General features: G+C 34.8%; 1 protein-coding gene across 8 annotated transcripts in view; it reads right to left on the reverse strand.

Moving 5' to 3' along the window:
• Positions 1–966: 966 nt before the first annotated feature.
• YTHDF3 (YTH N6-methyladenosine RNA binding protein F3) overlaps positions 967–24265 on the reverse strand; it is a 38205-nt gene continuing 14906 nt past the window's right edge. For all 8 annotated transcript variants that reach the window (XM_036907511.2, XM_036907509.2, XM_036907510.2 and 5 more), the window contains 2 exons: positions 22001–23599; positions 967–4062 (listed from right to left, as the gene is read on the reverse strand). In XM_036907511.2, coding sequence (XP_036763406.2) covers positions 4039–4062; positions 22001–23581 — 1605 coding nt within the window. In that variant the 5' untranslated portion in view covers positions 23582–23599 and the 3' untranslated portion in view covers positions 967–4038. The remainder of the gene's footprint in view (positions 4063–22000; positions 23600–24265) is intronic.

Genomic DNA, 24265 nt, shown 5'->3' on the forward strand with positions numbered 1-24265 from the left:
GGGTAGTCTTTGGAAGAGCAAGCAGGGTGGCAGGATGAGTTGGGGAACCCAATGTTATGAACTTTGCACTCTTCCTTGCACAGTTTTACAAAAACAATCTTGGGGTGATACATAAGGAGAGGTCTGCTTTTCATCATTGCAGCAAGATAAACAAGGGAAGAATACACATCAAGATTATGCAATATCAAGTACTCCAATTAGAAAGTAAAGAAAAATAACCTTGGTCAGTTGACTTCAAGAAAATTTTAGCTCCTGGTCTACAATTACTAAATCTAGGTATCCCTAAGCAAGATAAAGCTGAGCCAGGAAGAATTAGGGTCCCAACTACAAATAAAGCCTCAAATATAAGTATTCTAATGAGCTGCAAACCCTCCCTTTACAAGATTACCAGCAGAAAGGCTTCTGATGTTGCAGCGAGACACCTGGGGTGATTCTGTAAAACTGTGCCTTGGTCAGTAGGCCCGCACTGCTGTAGGCATCTAGCAGGTTTTGACAGCACAAAACTAAACTCTTATGCACCATCCAGATTCACTATGATCCTACTACGTAAGTTCTATGTATCCAAAAGGATAATGTACAGACTGTTAGAAAAGCATTCTTTGGTACCAAGAATGGGGTATTAGGGTTACTAGATAGATCATGCCACTATGAACACCTATTAAATGAAAAGAGCGCTCTCTTGCTCCAAGTTTTAGTATTAAGAGCATGTGATTTGATAAGCTCACTGGAGCAGGTAAAGATTAGTATGAACTGTTTTCCTCTCATTAATTCCCCACTTAATGTAAATGGCCAACTAAAACACATGGTATGATTTGCTCAGTGTCAATCTACAGCAGTAAGAAGTAACAGAAGTCTGTCTTTCAACTCTACTTGTACTGTATGTCAGAGGAATTCCATAATTAGTGGACAAAAATGTTTTCTGTCAGAAAATACCTATTTATAAAGATAAAAAGGGAAGAACACAGATATGAGTGAACAATTTTTATTGAAACCCTCAAAGATTAAAGAGGACCAAATGGTGAGTTTGGGTACCATAACAGAAAATCTCACCTAACTGTACCATCATTCACAGGAATGAACAAACCCAAACACGACAAAATTCAAATTCTCATGTAATTGCTACAAGTGAATGTAAATGAACTAATCATTTTATCATAACCTTTCTTTAATCATATGAAAAAGAAGGGAATTTACATGGCATAACAAAAGATATGCAAAACTTAATGAAAACACAATTCTCTTAAGTTTCTCAAACTTGTATAGGATGCAGAATGCACTTGAAATGATTAAATGACTTAAGCTGATTCTTTTTTATTGCAAACTGTTTCAACATCAGCTTAACCTTCATGCATGGTATTCAAAAAGAACACAGTTTTTGAATTAGAAAGATCATTCAGGTTAAAATGAGCAATTAAGTATTGAAATTAGGAAAAAGGCTGGGGTTTCTTCTGAATCTTCAAGTACCAGTAGGTATAGAGAAAGAACACTAATTTTGGTTACGTTTTTCCCCCTTACTGTTAAATATACAAACAATAATACCTTTCGAAATAAAATACCCATGTAAGATAACTTTAGTAATAAACATTCAAACCAGATCTTGGAAAAATATTAAGAAATCAGTAATTACTGGGCCAATAATGTCTTACTTTGTGAAATTTCAAACATCTGATTACGTGTCTCCTTCTGTAGAGCCCAGGTTCTCTCCCTTTTGGTCCCTACAGTTAAGAAACATTCAGTTAGTTGTGCTATTGAGACAACCTGTGATAATTTCACTTAGAGGAAAAATCATTTTGCAATACACTGACAGACCAAGGAGGAAGAGAAGGTAGGTGCTCTGAAGAAAACTTGAAAGAAAAAAAATTACCAATTGAAAAGATAAAGGTTTTTTTTTCCCCAAAAGGAATGCTGCACCCATGTCACTTAATTTTAGAAATCCAGGTTAAAGGCACTGGGATGTACTCCTTACCATGAACAGACTACTCATTTACATCTGACATTTCTGAGTCTGCTATTGCAATAAGCCTGCTTGCTGAGTGTTTCTGCGACACTTCTTACATAGAAACCTAAGTTGAACAAGTTTGAATCCATTTATAATGTAACTAGTTTTATAAAAATATTCAGAGTTGCTAATAAAGCACCAAGAAAGAGAGAACCTCAGAGAGAGGACTCAAGATCCTTTCTACAAGGTCACCCCTTTAGTTTTCTCTAATAGGACCTCCAGAGTGACAAGAGTCATCCTTGACATGTCCTACCTATATAATCCTCGGGACAGAACACTGCTGTGATGACTATACCCAAATGCCAATTTTCATTATAAATAGTTAAGAGACATGTTACAAGATTTCATGGCTTACTTTTATAAAGGTAAAATAGGTGCAATTTTCCTTTAATAAAGTCTTTATTTTGTAATAAACCATTACTATATTGATGTTCCCTTCAGTAAACACTGATATAACTACACTGGGACTACCAAAGAACTGTAAAGTAAATACAATTATCTACAAATACTGTATTTTTTTCACTTTAGAATACAGTATTTGTTCATTTTAAGAGAACATTCTACAAAAAAATATATAAATGAAAGCCTCAAAGATCTTGTCACTAAATTTTTGAACTGAAGCAACTGAAGACCATAGTAAATGAAAACACTTCTAAACATGATGTAAACATAAATGGAGTAATGTAAAACATCAAGGTATTCAAATCTACTATATTGCTATTTCACCCTTAATGTATCTTCCTACATAGTTTTCTCCTTTTGGAACAGTAATATAAGGGGCAGTACATTATCTTCATAACTTTATGCCATCAAATCAGTTAATACAGATTTTTGACACATTTAATTATACAAAATCAATTTGTTTCAAGTTACAAAATTAATGTTGATATGTAATTAATGAAAAAAATAAGATGTTAAAAAGATAACTATAAGAAGAATACCCAGATATATGCTGTATTCCCATTTATATAGATCTGATCAATAAAACATCAACACATTCACTTAGATACTGATTTAATCCATGGATCAAGGCCATATTTTCAAAGTATTTTAAGGATGCCAGGACACTGCAAAAGCTGGAGAAAAGAGTTGAGGAACAGTATATGCTTGCTAAACAAGAACTATGTTTATTTAGCTAGTGAATACCTAGAGTAATAAATTTTACTTCATGATAGCAATCAGGCTCGCAAACACCCAGAAATAGGAATTAAGGGTTTTAAATGTAATTATAAAGGTCATAAAAAGTCTGATTAGACTGAGGTACATTTACTCAAAATTTTGAGATTCATTAAGTGGTAGCAAACAAAATAATTCCTCAGACAAATGCACATTTTTCAGTATACATATTATTGGGGGAGGAAGGGGAGAAGAATGTGCATTAACTGGTGAACTCCACCAAGCTGCATATCAATATTCTGTTACACCAAACAGTTTGAAGACAAGGGAAATGTTCTAATATAATTTCAGATTATGTTTCATTTGGCTAAAATAGAGCTTAAGAGGTTGCTTTGCCATATTAAAAGTTTACTACAGTAATTTTTCACATAAACATTTAGACTTGAACTCCAGGACTAAATATGGCATGATTATTTTGCTTTTAATCTCTCAAGTAGCTAAAAATCGACAATTTAAAAACTACAACAAAGAAAAAGTTGAAGCAGTGTGACTCTTACATCATTGAACCACTTCTAATGGTTAACTGTTAGTATTTAACAAATTCAAAGAGTTAATGAATCCTTGCATTCATTCAGTCTTCTGTGCCTTAGCTAGGATGCATAATTACAAAAGACAGCAGATACTGGTAAAAGCTTCAGGACAGAAAGTGCTTGACGAAGTTACAGTTCTCAAGTGTGTTTGGTGAGCGTATAAGGGCAGATGCGCTGATGAAAAACCATTACAAGAAGAGTCCATTCTGTGTTAGAGTTCAAAGATGTCACCTTAAGCAGAAAAAAACTTTAATAACGTCTTCTTTGACTTATTAGGCATTTCCAGAGTCTACATCATTAGTGTTGTAATTCTAATAGGACATCTTCATCTGGTTATTGTTTGTTTCTATTTCTCTCCTAAAAAAAAAACAAAACAATGAATTTTAACAAAATACTATCATTAAAGATTTAAATTATATGCACATATAATGTAAACCATCTCCATAAAAGCTTCTTCAAATATTAATTCAAGTAAGTACTTAAAAATAGTTTACTATTACCTACACACCCCCCAATGGGATGATTACAATAAAACATTTTATGGTAACAGACCTCCGAACACAAAGACCTACTTCAGTAAAGTACAGGCCCTCTCCACAGCCTTATTTTCCCATGCAATTTTGTTTAAGGTGGAAAAATTACAATAATGTCCTTCTAGCCCTCAACGAGTTTTTGACGGTGAGGTAGCAAATAGACTAAAAGGCCTCTGTAGCAAAATAGGTACGGTTAGACGGAAAGGAAAAGAGCTACATTAAACTGCATTAAAGTTGCACTGAAGTTCAACTTCCATGTTAAGCAAAAAATACTTTCAATCTCAAACTTCCTCCATATTATATTCTCACATTCAGTGTATTACAACTGTCCATATCAAGAAATACTAATGCATATTATTAGTAATTTGTTCTAAGAAAGTGGAAACCCTTGAACAAAAGTTAAACTGAGTGACCCCTTCACTATGTTTATTAACCAAGTATTTACCTGTAAACTTCTGTCCTTTGAGAAAAAAAAAACTATGGCCAGCATTGTGCAGCCTATCAATTCTATGCACAATGTAGTTTGTTTGTACCACCTTGTTTTAATGTGTAACTCAGTGATTCTCAAACTTGAGCATCAGAATCACCTGAAAGGCTTGTGGAAACATTGACTATTGGGCCCTAAAGGTCTGAACCTAAATCTGAGTCTTTCTAACAAGTTCACAGCTCATTCAGATACTGCTGGTCCAGGGACCACACTCTGAAAACCACTTGAGTTTTTTAACACATTATTAAGATTCTCTCCTTTTGTTTTTAATACTCCCATTTTATTTCTGCCTGAGTAATACATGTTTTATAACAAAGATGAATAAACTTTGCAATAGTCAAATTGGTTTCCCATCCTGTGACACAATCAGAAAACTGTATTTTAAATTCCAAAGAGGCCTTTAAGTTTTGTTAATAAATTCCTTTCTTTTTCATTTTAATATATCCCTAAACCTGAAAAAACAGCATTTAACTCAGAAAGTTAGTAAGATAAATGCCCTAATATATGGTAATTACAATTGAAATTATTTCCTAGACTCTTAAGTATCAGTGGGATACTATGAAATTAAGGAATATGACAAAATGAAAAGAGACACAGAGCTACCTTATTAATCACATTTCAAAAAGATAAACAAAACAAAATCCAGCAATACAAAGGAAAAAAAAGGCAAGAAAAGATTTTGGTACCAGGAAGTTGTAATCTAATTTTATAAAGGCCCTAAAACTTTTAAAAAACCAGCCTAAACAGAAAGTTTAGTTCTCAGCTGAAAGAAATAGATTTCTATGAATATTTTGAAGCCTGCTTTAATTACCCAGATATAAAACAATATAACAGATGAAGCAAGAAAAGATACCAGCATACTGATCATTCTTCCCTATTAAATGGATTAAAACTAAAGAAAACTCATCAACTGCATAAAGAGCCCCAAACTCACAGAAAAAAATATGACACTATTTAAGTTAAAGAGGTTTAACTTAAGGAATATGATCAGTTATCAATGAAGATGTGTTATTTCAATTTGTTAGAGATGCCTCTTTGGTTTGAACTATAATCAACTATGCACTTTATCAATAAAATATACAGATTACATATATGAATAAATATATAAATTACATACAATAAAACAAATAGATTACATCTATGTATGTAATACCTAACTTGTAACTCAGTGGAAAGGAAAAGAGAAAAAAAATAAATCTGATAGGACAGAAAAGGGAAGGGCAGGTGGGGTGGAGGAGGAGGAGTACTTAAAAGATCTAGATTAATTAGAAAGCACAAAATAGAGGGCAGCAGAAATACACATTTACATCACGTAATCAAAAAAAGTAAGTTAATTGATGAAAGCAAAGTAACAGCTTGGATTTTTTTTTTTAAATCATTTACACATGATTTACAAGAAATAAATTTAAAACACAATGATTATTAGATGAAATGGATTTGAAAACAAAAACCATTATTAGAGACAAAATGGCCAATGTATTTTGAATAAGTAACATTTTTAAAATAAGCAATAGTAATATTACACTAAAAAAATAATTACATTTATTAAAAGTTGTCAGAATTGCAAAGAAAACCTGACAGGTCTCTAATTATAGCAGGAGAATTTAATACAGTTCTCTAATTGGAAAAGCAGACATATTAGTAAAATACAGATTGAGAATAAGAATATATAAAACTGGATTGGATTAAAGATGGTGGCATGAGAGGAGAGACAGAGGCTTCCTCCTAAAACTGGATATAATTAGAAAATATAGTTGGCATAACTAATCCCGAGAGAGCAACAGGAAAGAGGACTGTGCCAGACTGCACACACCTGGAGAAAAGAGCAGACCTCAGTGAACGAACGGGATAACATATCAAAGCTGTGGCCCAGGAGGACCCAAGCCCTTCCCCCACCCCAGCTCACCAGCGGGAAGAAGAGAAACGGAGGGAGGGAGGGAGTGGAAGGCCTGGGACTGCTGAATACCTGACTCCGGAGATATGCTCTGGGAGCACAACCTACATTTCATGGTGCTTGCATGATACTCGCGTGACTACCGGGTTGTAAAGTTAAAAGAGGCAGAATTCCTGGAGAGACTGAGATTCCAGCTGCTTGTGGAAAGCAGGGATCCATATCCAGCTGCTCTGGGACAAAAGCTTATACCTGTGTGCTCGGCCCACTGGTTCAGGCAGTGGAGACAGGCACAGCAGCCGGAAAGCAAGGAACAGCTCTTTCCTCCCACCAGGCACCAATACTGCTCCCCTGCGACCCCCGACTTGCTTCAGGGGCTGAGCAGCTCCAGAGTAGAGCTTCTGGACACTAGAGGGCGCCATATACAAACATGAAATGCCAAAGAAACCTGGTCCAGAGTAAAATTAATATAACTCCAGAGAAAAATTTACATGACATGGACCTTACGACTCTTCCTGAAAGGGAGTTCAAAATAAAAATCATCAACATGCTAATGGAGGTACGGAAAGATATCCAAGAACTCAGGAATGAATTCAGGTCAGAGATCCAATAGCTGAAGAGCATGATGGAGGGTATTAAAAGCAGGTTGGATACAGTGGAGGAGACAATAAATGAAATAGAAACTAGAGAAGAGGAATACAAAGAAGCTGAGGCACAGAGAGAAAAAAGGATCTCTAAGAATGAAAGAATATTGAGAGAACTGTGTGACCAGTCCAAACGGAACAATATTGGCATGATAGGGAAACCAGAAGAAGAGAGAGAGAAAGGGATAGAAAGTGTCTTTGAGGAAGTAGTTGCTGAAAACTTCCCCCATCTGGGGAAGGAGATAGTCTCTCAGGCCATGGAGGTGCACAGACCTCCCAACACAAGGGACCCAAGGAAGACAACACCAAGACATATAGTAATTAAACTGGCAAAGATCAAGGATAAGGACAGACTAATAAAGCATCCAGAGAGAGAAAAAAGATCACATACAAAGGAAAGCCCATCAGGCTATCATCAGACTTCTCAGCAGAAACCTTACAGGCCAGAAGGGAGTGGCATGATGTATTTAATGCCATGAAGCAGAAGGGCCTGGAACCAAGATTACTTTATCTGGCAAGATTATCATTTAAATTTGAAGGAGGGATAAAGCAATTTCTAGATAAGCAAAAGCTGAGAGAATTTACCTCCCACAAACCATCTCTACGATCTATTTCGGAGGGACTGCTATAGATGGAAGTGTTCCTAAGGTTTAATAGCTGTCACCAGAGGAAATAAAACCACAGAAAAGAAAATAGAACAGCTAATTACTAAGAAAATGCAAAATTAGATTAACTATCCCCAAAGTCAATCAAGGGACAAACAAAGAATACAGAATGATACTTAATATACAAAGAATGGAGGAGGAAGAAAAAGGAGAAGGAAAAGAAAAGAACCTTTAGATTGTGTTTGTAACAGCATATTAAGCGAGTTAAGTTAGACTCTCAGATAGTAAGGAAATTAACCTGGAACCTTTGTTAACCACGAATCTAAAGCCTGCAATGGCAATAAGTGTATGCCTATCAATAATCACCCTAAATGTAAATGGTCTGAATGCACCAATCAAAAGACACAGAGTTACTGAATGGATAAAAAACAAGACCCATCTGGTATTATTTTTAGTACATATGGTGTGGGGGATCATGGGAGAACAGTGTATCACAGAGAAGGGACATAGTGGATCTCTGGCAACTTGCTGCACTGATGGACAGTGACTGCATTGGGGTAGGGGTGGGGACTTGATAATATGGGTAAATGTATTAACCACATTGTTTTGTCACGTGAAACCTTCATAAGAGTGTGTATCAATCATACGTTAATAAAAAATCTTTTTAAATGTTTAAAAAAGACTTTAAATGACATGTAAAGCATATAATTTTTATTCTATCTTTATATATTTCTGTATGATGTATATTTTTCAGAGGAGGAAATAATATACAGTCAACTTGTAAAAAAAAAAAGAGTGTATAGAACGGAGCCAAATAATTACAGGGTCAAAACTGAACCACCACAAAAACTGACTATATGCTAGACCAGAAAGCAAATCTCTAAAATAGATATCAAAGAGTCCTATCATACAGATCACATTTTCTGATATCAATTTTATAAGCAAAACAAACAGATAACAACAAAAACCTTACTACTACATTAGGAAATTCTGAAGGACACTTCTTTAAGTATTCCCCGAAAAATCACAATGGATATTTGGAAATTTTTTCACCAGTGTAATAACAAAAATGCTCAGTCTAAAGCCCCTCCCCTCAAATTAGAAATGTACCTGTGCAGAATTAAAAATAGAAAAGCTGAAAAGTGAACAACTCATCATTCAGCTCTGTCAGTGCGTCAGCAAATGACTAACAGTAAGCCCCCAAAAGGAGAAGGAATGTTACAGCAGAGGACGTGATGAAACAGAAAACAAAACCAAAGAACAAAAGTTTAGAGGTTGTGTTCTGGGGGGAAAAAGGGAGGGTAATCTAACAATATATAAATCTCTGGAAAAATTCAAAGAGAAATGAAGCATAAACAATATCATAAAGACTTGGGTAAAAAAAAAAAAAACCACTACTGTCAATATGCCAACATGCCAAAGAGCCTAAGACAAAACAGACAACTTCCAAAATACAATTGACCACATACAATTTACCAAACTCAAGAGACTTATAACTAGATAACTTTAATCAACAATTAAAAATCTACCTCAAACAAAAAACCACAAGGCTCACAGTGATTTTAGAGGTGCATCTGATTAATTCTCCTAGAAGTGATCATTCTAAACTCACACCAACTGTTCCAGAGACTAGAAAAAGAGGGATTCTTTTGAGATTACTAACACTTTGATATTAACATTGTCAAGAAAAGCAAGAGAAACCTAAGAGTCCAGTCTCACCAATAACGAAGGAACTCTTAAGGGCTGTTTTGCTGGTAACAAGAGTGTAGAGAAGCAGAAGTGGGAACAGGAAGGCAACTAAGAAGAGCACAGTAATAATCCACCAAAATAATTGCTCTTATATGGGGGTGTAACAAGGAGAGCTAGTGAAAAGTGTTTGGATTTGGGATATGTTTTCAAAGGAGAGCCAACAAGACTTCCTGATAGATTGGATTAGAGATGGGGTGAGAAAGGTAAGTATCTGGAATGACTCCAATATTATTGGCCTATACAACTGGAAGGGCACTGGTGCCCTCTACAAAGATGGAGAAAGTCTGCGGCAGGCAATGAAATTTTAATATAATTGAATTAAGATGTTTTTTGAACAACTAAGATGTCAAAAAAACTCCTGGAATCTGGAGATAAAAGGTCCAGGATGGATATATAGATTTTTAAGTTCTTAGCATGGTAAACATCTGTCAAAAAACTCAAGTCCTCCTGAAGTTTATGGTCCATACCTCTGCTTAAAGACAAAAAATCAAAACAAAAATATCCCACACTTACATTAACAAGGTCTAGAACTGTACCTGAAATTGTTAATATTAAATATCTGAATACAGTAAGATACCTATGGGCCCACCATCAGCCAGAGACCACTAGAAATAGGAGATTAAGAAATAATGAGGTATCGGTGATACCACTAACTTGTTCTGTTCTAAAATGAAGTACATATTACACAGCTGACATCAAAATTACATGTACTAGTGTGCTGCTGATAAGTAACAGAGAGGGAAAGGAAACCTGAATTACAGTAAAGGAGTCTAGTGATAGTTCCAAAGAAGGAACTTGAGATCTCCTGTACACTCTTTAGGATACAAACTTTCCAAAATGATTCAGAGAACTCAATTTTTAATTCTAACAATGACTGACAATTCAAAAAAATTTTTGCAGAGATATCCCTCCACATCCCTTTTCCATTAATACAGTCAGGAGGGTTCAACCAGGCAGATTGAGATTTGAGGGCTTTAAGTCTCTGTTATAGGGCTTCTTCACTACCTTGAGGTGAGCCAAGTCTCTGGACACCAACACAGGATTCTAAGGCCAAGACCCAGAACCTGGCCTGTGGAGATTAATTCCAGGAGAAAGTTTACTTGCCAACCCATGTGTTTTTGACTGAGCTGAACAGAGTTAAGACTTCCTTACCTGGGGATGAGATGGAAAACAAAATTATTTTTCAGTGTCCTCAGAGGAGCCAACAGCTTGCCCTCAACATTGCAGGTTAATGACTTATTTCCTTTTAATAATATGTAGGCTTAACACCATTAGTAATATTTCAGTAATGAGACCTGAGTCCAAATGAGCCATGAGGGAAAAGTAACTACGTATCTAAGAAGCCACATCATCCAGAAAGAAAATCAAGATAAACTACTCAGGACACAGTACAACACAACAGAACTGCTGAAAAGAGACAGTGATCACCTGCAGGGGGAGAAAAAAAAAGAGAAAAAGCAAGCAAGCAGGCAGATGAGATCCAAATGCAACAAAGATAAAAACCCTTTTTCTAGCTTAGAAACCTGATTTGCAAACTGAAAATGTCAGCAGATGAATTAAAGAGGGAAACAGTCACTGCTTCATTTGGAAAGTAGAATATTATGTCCAAGAACTATTTCGAATTACAGAGCAGAAAAAAAAGAGCTACAAATTACACAGAAAAATATCAGAAAACTGGAGCATAGATCCAAGACAAAATGAATATTCTAGAAGCAGGAAGAACTGAAGAGTTAAATAAATAACAACTAAATAACAAAAAATTCCACAAATATTTTAGTGTTCCTCCTCGTTTGGGGTGGGACTTGATTTTCCTCCTCTAGAGTGTGGGCTGGACATACTAACTTGCTTCTAAGAATAGAGAAGTAATAAAGGGGAAAACCTAGCAGATACAACCTTAACCAAGTAATCCAAGTTAATAGGACCAGAATAAGTTATGGTCAGATGAAGAGGACACATCACTTATATGGTATTCTTCCCATAACCTCAGTAATCAGATAGACACTGAGATACCTTACAAAACACCAATTTAGTTAGCCATGAGAGAGACAAGGAAAGACAGAGAAACTATCATAGCTGGGAGGAGATTAAGGAGACATGACAACTAAACACAAAGCTGATGTTCTAGATTTTGAACAGAAAAATACTTTGGTGGGAAAAGTGGGGAAATCCGGAAAAAAGTCTGTTTAGTTAACATGTTGTACCAATGTTATTTCTTAGTTTGAATAAATGTGCTATGATTATGTAACATGTCAATATTAGGAACAACTAAATAAAGGACATACAGAAACTCCCTGTATTATCTAAAACCTAAAGGAATTTCAAAATAGTTTCAAAAAATCATAATAAAGTTAGAAAAACACAACTCCCCAACATCACATTGCAGCAGAAATATGTATCACATATATGTTCTATAGGGAATTCTCATTTTAATGCTTCTTTGTATTGTTTATGAGGTTTAAAATGTTACTTTACTTAAATTCTGCTCCAAAGTAAAACCATGTTAAGTATCAAACTCTATTTTTAAATTTAAAAAATGAATGGTATGCATGTTTTAAGAACAGGCAAAGTTTATAGATGTACAATGGCTGAAGTTAAAATATATAATATATTCAATTTTTCAGGAAAATTAATGATGTACCATGAATGAAATCTACACAGATTGGCTTACAGGACTGGAAAAATTCATGCTAAAAAGTAGAACAAGGGCAGTAACAGATGGATAAAACCCCAGCTGTTCAAAAGACTGTACATTTGTCCAAAGCCATTAAAGTGCTTTAATGCTGAGATAACTGACATGCACTGTCCAACAACATGATGGATCCTTTTGCATTAAAAGAACAAAAGAAAGAGAATGTAAAGGAAATAGACCAATTCTGCACTGTAAAAGAATTCAAAATCAAGAAATCAAAGGGAAGGAACAATGATTTTGCTTTGGAGGTTGTTTTTGGAAGTCAACTGTGAGTTTTCCTGTTTCCATTGAAGTGAGACACTAACATTTGAATCTCTGCATGGCTACAATACAATAAAGAACTGCTTTAAAAAACTCCAGTGCCTAAATATGTGTTTATACAATTAAGAATTATTTCAGGTTTCAGAAAAGAATAGATGTAGTCAATAAGCTATTCATCACCAAAGATCAAAAAACCTCAAAGTGTACTATAAAACTGAAGAATTAGGAATAAGTTCAAATACTGAAAAATGGTGGAGAAGAGTCATAACCGTGTTAGTTTTAAGTGGTCCAAATGAGAGTTAAAAATACGATTCTAAGAATTTGGACTAATTCATGTTTTGAGCTGTGATTTCGTTTCAGCAAAATAACATCACCATACCATACTAAACTAACTTTTTTGTTTATATGTTGTCTTATTTGGGTTTTAGAGTTCTTAATTTCATGTTTAAATAATACTAGATTAAAAATATAATCCAAGAAAAAAGAAGCCTAAAGATCTAAAAGAAATAAAATGATCTTTATTTGTAGACAACGTGACAAATGTCTAAAAGCAAAAAATCCTCAGGATGTACTGTTAGAACTACTTGAACTAATAAAAGTGAATTTTAGCAAGGTCAAGCATACAGGCCATTTCTATAAACTAGCAGCAGACAACTGGGAAGTAAATCTGAAAATGCAATTACATTTACAATAGCATTAAAAAATATAAAACACTTAGCAATAAATTCAGCAAAAGACGTGCATGCCTCAACACTGAAAACTATAAAATGTCATTGAGAGAAACACTCTCTCCAAGATTGAGTTCTATGAAGGGCTATCATCTTTAATCGCTTACTGGTAACCTTTAATATTTATCTGTTGAAAGAATAAGGGAACATAGTCCATAAAAGAACATAAAGTGCTACTAGACTAGGCTGACTAGAATATAAGATGTGTGCAGCAGAATTTAATATTCAGTAAGTAAATCAATTCAATAAATTCAAAGTTTTCTGCCAAGAGACTGTAGTCAGTTTTATTCAGAAATTAAAGTGCAATATAGTCAGTAAATTTCTAAATTAAGAAATTACACATCAAACTTCTAAAATAAACTATTAAAATATAATTGAACAATTTAAGTTACTTCCTGAATTTTTTTCATATTCACTGGAAGTTAAATATAAATGTTCCTTAAGTAATTATTAATTATGTACTTCCTGCTGAAGAAAAATAATTGAAATACATTCAATTTAATAATGACTGTTCATAACATAATAGATACAGAAATATCTCCCCAAGACTTATAAGTACCTGGATAAAACTATAGTAGTTCATTTACTGAAAATTCGTAAAATTCTTTATCAGCACTGGAATATAACACAGCCTCCTTTTAACTCTCCTATGGAATAACAAAATTAGTCTGAGGAAAAAAAACAAATCACTATTATAAAGACGGTAACTGAAACACCTCGTTTCCCACGTATGGAAGCAAAGAATATTTACCAACTCTAGGATAAAGTATTACTGCATTTAGAACAGAATCATTTGACTACTCAAAATATCACTCCATGTTTTATATTAATCAGATAATTCAATATAAAAGTTCATGGTATTAATGTGATACATTCTGGGCCAAAACTAATTACAGGGATTTGAAAACTAATTATTCCTATATGGAATTGAGAGTCACTGAACCAAAAGCTCACCTCAGTTATGTTTCCTGATCAATAAGGATTTATAAAAATAAAAGAATACACTAGGATCTAAATGACTTGCGTTCAGTACAACAAAAGTACAATTTCAATGAAAGCATTGTCTAAGTAGTCAAAAATAAATTGTGTAGATTACTTGAATTTATATTGGACAAATATACACTGAACATTCTTTTATTTTCCAATTAAACTAGCTTTGTCATGAGAATACAAACAGCAAGTTAAAGTAAAAAGTAAAGCTCCCCTACCCTCTTCTAGCTCTTTCTACTTTAAGTTCCTTTATGAGTTGTAACTTTAAGTAGCAAACTGATACATAAATGTCCTACTTTATCAAATGAGACACTATCAATTTCCAGTGGATATAGTATAAAGAGTAATTTAATACAGTGAATGCTGTATTCTCCTTTTCTTTCCCCTACCTCCACTAAGAAGCCACACTATTTTTAGTTCTACTGATTGTCCTTATGACTTCAAATAATATGTTTCGGCACAACTGCTTCATATCATCTTTTAACAATTATCCTTTATCTTCAGACAAATGAGAAAAATAACGTATTTATTTACCTTTCCTCAAATCTTACCCTCCCACTCCATCTTACAACATTTTGTTCTAACTATAATTGAATCTTTATATACTATTGTCCATTTCTACAAATGGAAAAACCAATAGGCAGCATTATGTAACTTGATTGAGTACACAGTTCCTGAAGTACAGTAATTAATTTAAAGAAAAATTCTATGACATTCAAACTTTCTAAAAAGAAACTCTTCAAAGCATTTACTCATTTAACAAATGTTTACTAAACATCTACTTACTATGTGCCAAGTCATTAGGTACTAGGAATTCAGCAGAGAACAAATCAAGTCCTGGTCACAAAGAGTTTATGTTCCAATGACAGCAAAGATCATTAGACATTTTATGTTTTCTTTTTAGCTTCCTTCACTTCTCCAAGGTCAGTGGTTCCCCACTAAGGGCTGATTTCATTTGTCAGGCTTCAAAGACTACAGTGCCACTAACAGAGTGGACAGATGCTTATAGTCCTGAGATACATTACATACAATGAAGACCTGTCTGACTCAAAATGCATGAGTCCATGTTGAGAGATATATGTTCTAGTATAACCGGCTAGCAGACGGTATTATCTTTCTTGAATTTCTTTTTCATCCTGCTGAAATAACTTCCTCATGAAGGATATGCAGCTAAGCTCTTGTGCACCTGAAATATTTATTTTGCACTCCCCTTCACTGATATAATTCAACAATCATCTTTAAGAACATAATTCTATATCCCATTCCATTCTACTCTGAAATAATTTTACATACCAGTACCCAGAATTGTAGATGAGAGAATTCTGATAGTCTGATTCCCCTTCCTTTGTAGGTAATTCATCTTTTGCTCAGGAAGCTTAAAATTTTCTATTCTGTCTTTTATTATTTTTTTCCTTTTCTTTTCCTTTCTTTTCAATTTTATATAATCCTGATGTTATTCTGTAAGCCCAATCCTTGTTACTCTTTCAGCTTCGGAAATTTTTCTTTATTTATTCTTTCCTTTGTCTTTTCCATTAGAGAGATAGTCGGCCTCCTCTCTTTTATCACATCTTTTATCATTTCTGTTTTTCATCTCTATTGCTCATTTGGAAATTTCTTTAATTCCAGATCATCAACTGGATCTAAAGCATGAACATTTTATTACTCTTGTTTGCTCATGGATTTTTTAATTTTGACAATCATTTTCTCTTTTCCAAGAACATTTTCTGGTTTTCTTTTACTTTTACTTATGAATACTCCCTAACAACATCTAAACAACATATCAAATTTTGTTTTATATTTTATTGTCTGCTCCCTGAATGAACTATTTTAGTGGATTTGTCTTGACTGTCTGTCATCAAGGTTGATTTTAATTAAAAAAATACCAATATTATATCAGATTATCTGTTCAAACCCAAGAATGGAAGAACTAGAAAAATATTACAATAACTGGCATGCATTTCTCCTGAGGCTATAAATTTCACAATACCCTTTCACTCAGAGAGCCTGGACTCTTAAGTTTTATAGAGCCAGACAGTATATGCTGGTTGGCTCCCCCACAGGGTGCTTTGCTGCCAAGGGAAACTGGGGAATTCCTGGAAGGTCAAAATAACAAAAGAAAAAAAAAATTAGTAATAAAAAAGACCTAGCAATGACAAGATGGAATTAGCCTTTTAAAGCCCTTGTATGCTATTACAAGCAGGTTCAAGAAATTAAAGAAAAACATGAACACAGAAAGAAAAGAGTGTTGTAACCACAGACCCAGACCCAAATGTAAAATTTTAAACTACAAAAACCTATTATAAAGCATAAGAAAAAATCTTCCCAAAGCTGGAAAAGACAAAGATTTGAAGTCAGGTTAGTATAAGCCTTCTAAAATTATTATTATTATTGAAAACTGTTTTGGCTACTAGGTCCTTTACCTGATCATGGCACAGATCATAAACTGGAAAAAAGATAAAAAGGCTTAAAGGACACTCTGGATCAACTGACAAGAATACTGTGGTTGTTAAGAGAATATTCTTATTCTTAGAAAATACACACTTTACTTTTTTGAGGTAAAGAGCCATGACGTATGGACCTTACTCTCAAATTGTTCAAAAAATCATAAAGCAAGCAGGGAACAATGTTAATCGGTCAACCTGGATAAAAGGCATATGAGCATTCTATGTACTATTCTTATTCTTCCAAATAAACTTAAATTATTTCCAAATATAAAGATTAAGAAAAAAGATTCACTCATAATGCTGCATATAGCTGTAGGCCAATCACTCCACTGTATTATTACAGCACCTATGTATTCTGGCCATTTTCCTGCCGTTGGATATTTGAGTTGTTCCAAGTGTTTGTTTTCTATTATCAACTGTGCTCCTAAGGACATTCTTGTGTCTTCTGGGGTATTTGGGAAGTTTTTCTTAGGTATATATCCTAGGGAAGAACTGCTTAATTACAATGTATATAAAAATGTTTGGCTTTCTAAGAAAAGGAAAAATGCTTCCCCACTGTATCAATTTAATGAATCCACAATTATAACAGCTTTTGTTGATCTATAGTCTCTCCAATGCTCAATACTATTAAATTTCTTAGTTTTGCCAAACAAATGGGTAGAAAAGTCTTGATTTGTATTTCCCTAATTATAAGACTAAATAAGTTTTTATGTACTTTATACATACATATTTGTTTCCTCTCTTGTGCAATGACTATTCATATATTCCACCTATTTTTCTACTGGATTTAACTTTTTCTTAAACTGATTCCAAGGAGTCCTTATATATTCTTGATATTAATCTTTGGTCAGTGTGTCCCAATTTCTCCCAGTTCCTAGCATGTCTTTTTACTTTCTTTAAAGTGCCTTATAATAAATAGATGTTAATCTGGTCAAATTTTATCAATCATTTATTTTATAAGTAGTGCTGTTTTGTGCCTTAAGAAACCCTGCTTTACCCAATGTCTGAAGGATATGCACCTGGAAAAATGACCACCACATATCGAAAGCTTTTGAGGAATTTCAGCTACATACAAGACCAATGGTATCATTTTAAAAGAGAACACTAAATCACTTGTAACTCTTTTAATTAAAAAAAGAAAAAAATGTTAAGAAAAGGAAATTCTAGGAAAACATCACTAATTTGTCCTTTTTCACGGAGCCAAGGATAACATAGGATAGGGAGCACATCCTTCATCACTGGAATGCCAAGAGTACTTAAAAGCAATTATGCTCTAAAGCCAAAATGTAAAAACAAGCCTATTAAAGAGAAAATCTACAAATGAAAATCTCCAAGTTCTTTCTGGACAAGGGGTAACAACACCAGAAAGAAAACTGGGCAAAGACAGATGATACCCCAAATACTAAAGAGTGAGTAAGCAGGAAAATCTCTTCCCTGACATGGCTTCAAACTCAAGCTGCAGTCAAAATTAATGTCCTAGCATAGCCATTGTACTGGCTCCCCCTTCTTACACTTCACAGGCTGATGAATCATTTAACTGGTAAACTTACATCATCAATCTCATCTCCACGTCTGAAATGGATGAAAATATGCAACTAACACCAAAAATTAAAGGGAAGAGGGAAAAAGACAAAAGCAAAAACCTATTTTGGAGCAAATACCTAACCTGAATTCTCTTCCTCGTTCAAGGATGAAAGAAGAAAGCCAAAACAAGTCTTGAGAAATTTATTCACAAAACAGAATACTAACAAAACTATGAGTTCAGATCACAGCTGCCAGAGGTTAGACATGGAGGAAGTATATAGATACAAAGTACTTCTGCTTTGTATTTGGTACAGGGCAGTTTTCTGGGGATGATGAACTATTCTGTATCCTGATGGTGGTGGTGGTTACACAAACCTATGAGTGTATTATAATTCACAGCACTGTACATACCAAAGAAGTTAATTTAAACATATGATTTTTACAAAATGTTTAAGAAAGGATATGTACATGAATTTATAGGATATGCACCTTTATTTACAATCTCCATAACTGTAAACAACCCAAATGTCTCTCAAAGAAGGAAGAGATAAATTGTGGTAAATTCATATAGTGAAATGGTGTGAGTAATTAAAAGGAACAAAGTACTGATATATATCAAACAACATACATAATCTCCAAAGATTATACACTGTGTAGTTTTATTTATATGACTTTATGGAAAATGCGTTATGACGACAGAGAACAGACCAGTGAATTAGAAGAATGGGGGAAGAGAGTGCTAGTTAGTTACAAAGAGTCAGCAAAAGAGAATTTACTGTTTTACTGCATGTAAATTTTAAAAAAAAGAAACAAGTTGGAAAGGATATGGAAGAGGAAGACGTTTCTAAATACAAACTAAAGAGGAAGCAGAAATAAGCTTTAAACAGTCATCTTTGTGCTCAATAAAATCAAGATGAACTCTGGATCAAGAAATTCAGATAAGAAAAAAATCAACAGATGTAAAGGAGATCAAAATGTGATGATATGAGCAAACTAAAACTTGTCACTGAAGAATTCAGAACATCACAAATCAGAATTAACACAAAGCAAACCAAACCAATGACACAGAAGACTCCAAATACAGAGGAAAATACTAGAAATAAGGACTAATGGCACTCAAAGACAAGTATATATTTTTTGACATTACAAGAAAAAGGAAAATAAAAATAAAAAGTTGGCATACAGATAAAGTACTAAGGAAAATTAGAAAACTCTAATATTGTACACATTCTACATGTTAATATTGCAATAATCTTTTGTGCACAGACAGAAACAGTTATTTCCAAAGAAAAAAGATTTAGGCTGGCTTCAGACCTCTCCATAATATAAAACTGTAAATAACATAATGTAAATATAAAACTATAAACCAAAATATCAAAGACTGTGACCCAAGAATTCTATATCCAAGTAAACAGTTGTTCACCTATCATGGCCAAAGACACATTTTTTGCATCTAGAAGGGCTTAATTAAACATATTATCAAATTACTCTTCCTAAAAAAAAATAAAGAAGATTCAAAGTAAACATTATCAAAGGTAAGGTAGACATACTATGAAAAGACTAGAAGTAAATCATGAAACAATTTAAATGTAAAATTAAAAATTTTTTAACTATAAAATTTAAGTCACTGTTGTATATGTAATTATAAGATAATATGCAACTGTCATAAACAATTCCTGAGACAATTATATAAAACTAAATTAGGACTGCATTTTCAGACTGGGTAGGGAGGAAATGTGTCGTGAAACTGACCCATGGCAGAGAAATTGCCTTAACCCATCTTTGTTTGAACTGGGCAAAATGGCAATTGTTTTAAGCCACTGCTTGAGAAGTCAGCACAAGAGCAGACATCCTGATCACAAGACTGATGGCTGTGGACTTTCTGAAGATAAAATTAATAAGTCAATTACTATATAACCAGAGTAGCTTAGCTTTTCTTTTCTTCAACTCATTAAATTTTCCTCATAAAACCCCTTGCTTTCACCCTACAAGTGGAACACTTTAAGGATTTCTACCTGAATCTGTGCTCCCATATTGCAATTCTGATTCCAAATAAATGCTCATTTGCCTCTCATTGTGGCTCTTTATTTGCAGGTTAACAGTGGAAAGACTCACAAGGATGATCTCCCCTTCACTGTGGTAGACATAGAAATTGATAAATATTTCCTTGCCATATATCATTTCACCAAAAGTAATCCCATCCCATTTCTGTGGATTCCAACTGTTTAAGAACAAAACTCCCCAACTCTGTGATTCCCACACCTAATTGCCTCATCAGAGATTTCACTGTCTGTATTTCTCAAAGGTATCTTACAACAAAATCTTCACCTTCATCCCACCTTTCACACCTCAAATCATTTTTCCTGAGCCACTATTTGTAATGACAGTTACAATAAGAGTATTTACTCAGCTGCTGATCTCAAAAACTCAGAAGCTAAGCTTTAGAGTCCCCTTCTTCCCTAACTTCCCACATTTAACTGGAAGAAAACAACTGCATTCAGCAATCCATTTAAATAGTTGAGCAGAACCTTAAACAGGCATCTTATTATTCAAAAGCAGTACATCACCACTAGCACCAAAATCACCTGTGGTGCTTCTGAAAAATGTACCCCACCAAGTCCCTTATCAAATATATAACATTTCTGGGGTGCATTTCCAAGAAGCACCGCATTTAATATTTCTGTGCCTTAAGGTTTGGAAACTACTGCTCTGGGGTCATTTCAACATTATTCACCAGTGAGGAATGTTAGTTGAAACAGTTCCCTCTTCTGCACAAACCAAAAAGCCACAAGACACAGTTCAAACACAAATGAATCACTGATGTTTTACATAGTTAAGCTTCTGCTTTATCTTAATTTTTACATAGGAGCTTTCCATAGTAACCAACCTAAATTACTGAAGAGGCTTCTAACTTAATCTCTGCTTCATTTGAAAAGAAACGTGAATATATTGTCTATGGAAAAATCTGCTAGCTGCCTACACCATTCAGTCTCTCTTCTCCTCCTAAAAACAGGACTCCCAATTTTCTTTTTTAGTTTGGAACAGGAAACGTTCCCCAGCCTTTCTTGCTCTTTGTGACCTGTAATCAAATATTGGCAGATGTGATGCAAGCCTAGCAGTGTGTAACCTCAGAGAAAGTTTTCCCTTAGAGTGTCAGAGAGAGTAAATAACAATTAGAAATCAAATTCTGCAGAGTCTAAATCTAAAACCCATGTCTTCCCAATTCTAAGCTGCCTTCCTAAAGTCAAAGCTTTACTCTATTTTGTACAAGTGCTTTAAGTGTACAAATTACAAAAATGCTTCAGGAGTTTCAAGAGAAAAAAATCTATTTTATTTCTCACAAATACAAAATGGATAATATTCAAGCATTTATTTATAAGCTGTTTCAAACTCCTAAGACATTTTCCCATAAAATTAATGTTGCAGATTAGTGATGGTGATTGGAGTGCCTAAGTGTACTTAATTATAAATGTAGAACTCATTAAACTTTGATGAACAAGACTGAGCAACCTTTATCACCTGAGGAGTATGCAGAACTGGCAAATTCAGAGGAAGGGCAACCTTAGGGAAGGAAGAGGAAATGATTCAAACATGGCATCAGAGGCCATCAAGGGTGTCTGTAGAATTGTTTCGTAAACTAAGTGGGTGGTTTCCTTCAGACTAAAAGTTCTTGAATTCAGAAAGTACAATTAAAAGGCATTAGAGCATACCCATCCATGCACACCCCAGAAAAAATTACTATACTCTTACCCTACGCATGGCTTCCTCCTCCTCTTGACGCTTTTCATAATGTGCAAAGTCATCAAAGATTGAGGTGGTATGCTTGAAAGTAGCAATTATTTTAAGCACTTGCTTAGCTTTTTCTAGGGGTACCTCTTGAGTGTCCCTTGAATTGGTAACTGGTTTGTTGTCATTATTTTCTAAGCGAATATGCCGTAACTGGTTATTAGGAACATCTTTGACAAAGATCCATTTAACTTCAAATTTGCCCTTCCACTTATCCTGAGACCAGACACCAGCATATGCATTATAGTCCACAACAGACTTCATTTCAGCCACTCCACAAAAATGTCCACTGCCATTCACACTGAAGAGTAAATAGAGTGGGCCTTTCCCATTCAGGGAACGGTAAGCTGCATCCAAACGCTTATTACCATGCTCAGTACTACACCAGATAGAGTACTTAATGGAACGGTGTATGTCATCCTCAGAATAGCTTTTAATTATAAACACACGTCCATTCTTCAGGTTCCAGTCAAAGTCTTTGGGATTATAGTTGTTTATGGCCTTTAGCTTTTCCAGCACTGGATGCACTTCCACACTAGAAGGCGAAGCACTGACAGGAACCACACCTAAACCAAAGTTTTCACTGCCCACTCCATTGTTCTGATTGAAGCCAGCACCCCTGTTCCGAGGGGCCACCCAGCGGTTCTGCAGTTGCTGCTGCGGGGGCTGCACTTGGTGAGGCTGGGCCTGCGGCTGAGGTCCTGGCTGCTGTGGTGGCTGCGGCGGCTGAGGCTGCTGCTGAGGCAGTTGGCTTTGCACCAGTGGTGGTGGCTGAATTAATGGCTGAGGCTGTTGGATTATAGTTTGAGGAGGCAGAACTGGTTGGGTTGGTGGAGCCTTTACCACTGACCCCTTTTCATCCCAAGTTCCAATATTCATGTTGTGTTTTATAGGAGGCGGTGGCACGGCAGAGCCCCCAATTCCCACATTGCCCTTGGGTTTAAGTTTCGGTTGAGGTTTGGCGGGCTTTCTGGCAATGGCAGCCCAGGAGGTTGGTTTAGGTGCTGCACTGCTAACTGGGGGCACACTATTGGTGGCGATGCTAGTCATACCACTGCTACTCAAGGCTGTACCTACAGTTTTTGTCACTGCAGCTGTCAGGTCACCACCTATTTTCAGTCCGGTCATACCTTGCTCAATACTGCTAATGCCAGGCACCTTACTCAAAGTATCATTGCCAAATCCAGCCTGTCCATCACTAATAGCTCTCCCAAGAGAACTAGGTGGATAGCCATAACTGCTACTATAAGCAGAACTTTGCGTTGATTGTCCCTGAGATCCACTTGTCCCCCATGTAGAGAAATCAGCATTACCAGGAAAAAAGTTAAATCCATGTTGACCAAGAAATGGAGGGGTATTTCCTAATGCCCCAGGTTGACTAAATACACCATCTGGTATATAATGGTGTTCTCCATTACTCATTTGTCCATAGGTTGTCAGATATGGCATAGGTTGGTCTCCAGCCGTGGACCATGCTGCTTCCCCAAGAGAATATGGAAATCCAATGGATGGAGCATAGTAACTAGGCATGTATGGATCTGACATTGGTGGATAGCTGTTACTCTGGAAAACAAAAGACTGTAATCAGAAGAGAAATGTCCTCTGAAGAATAAGGGGGAAAAAAATGACACCTGAAAGATTAGAATCAAATAGTTGTAAATAAATGAAAAAGACAACTACTCTGAGAACACAAAATTAGAATTTCACACCTATTTGTATCAACAGAAAATTTGCTGATGAGTACTTTTATTTTAAAATATTTGTTAAAAAACTATAGGGCTTGATCGTTCATAGACAGCTTTATTTTACGCAACTGAGGTATCCAAAAATTTATATGCAAAGGTTAAACACACCTGGAAGGTATGCCAATAGAGTTAAATTACAGTACATCTATATGTATGATGGAATCTACAGCAATTAAATTTTGTACTTTCATAAACAAAAAAATAACATGGATAAATGCTCAACTCTGAGAAGAAAAAAGATTCAAGATTACACATATAGCAAGATCCAAATTTACTTCCTGCTTTGTTTTGAATTTTAAAATAGAAGTGAAACAAAATCCATACTGTGGTTTCTTAATGGTGGGATAAAAACTGCCTCTTTTCTTTGTCCTTCCAGATTTTACACAATAAATGTATAACCTTCCTTATCAGAATTTCAAGTTAGAAATAGTAAGTTCCTGTAACTCTTTTCTAAAATCACTGTAATTAACTTTTACTTTTAATG

This window comes from Manis pentadactyla, chromosome 3 (assembly GCF_030020395.1).
Source record: "Manis pentadactyla isolate mManPen7 chromosome 3, mManPen7.hap1, whole genome shotgun sequence".
Taxonomy (NCBI): Eukaryota; Metazoa; Chordata; class Mammalia; order Pholidota; family Manidae; genus Manis; species Manis pentadactyla.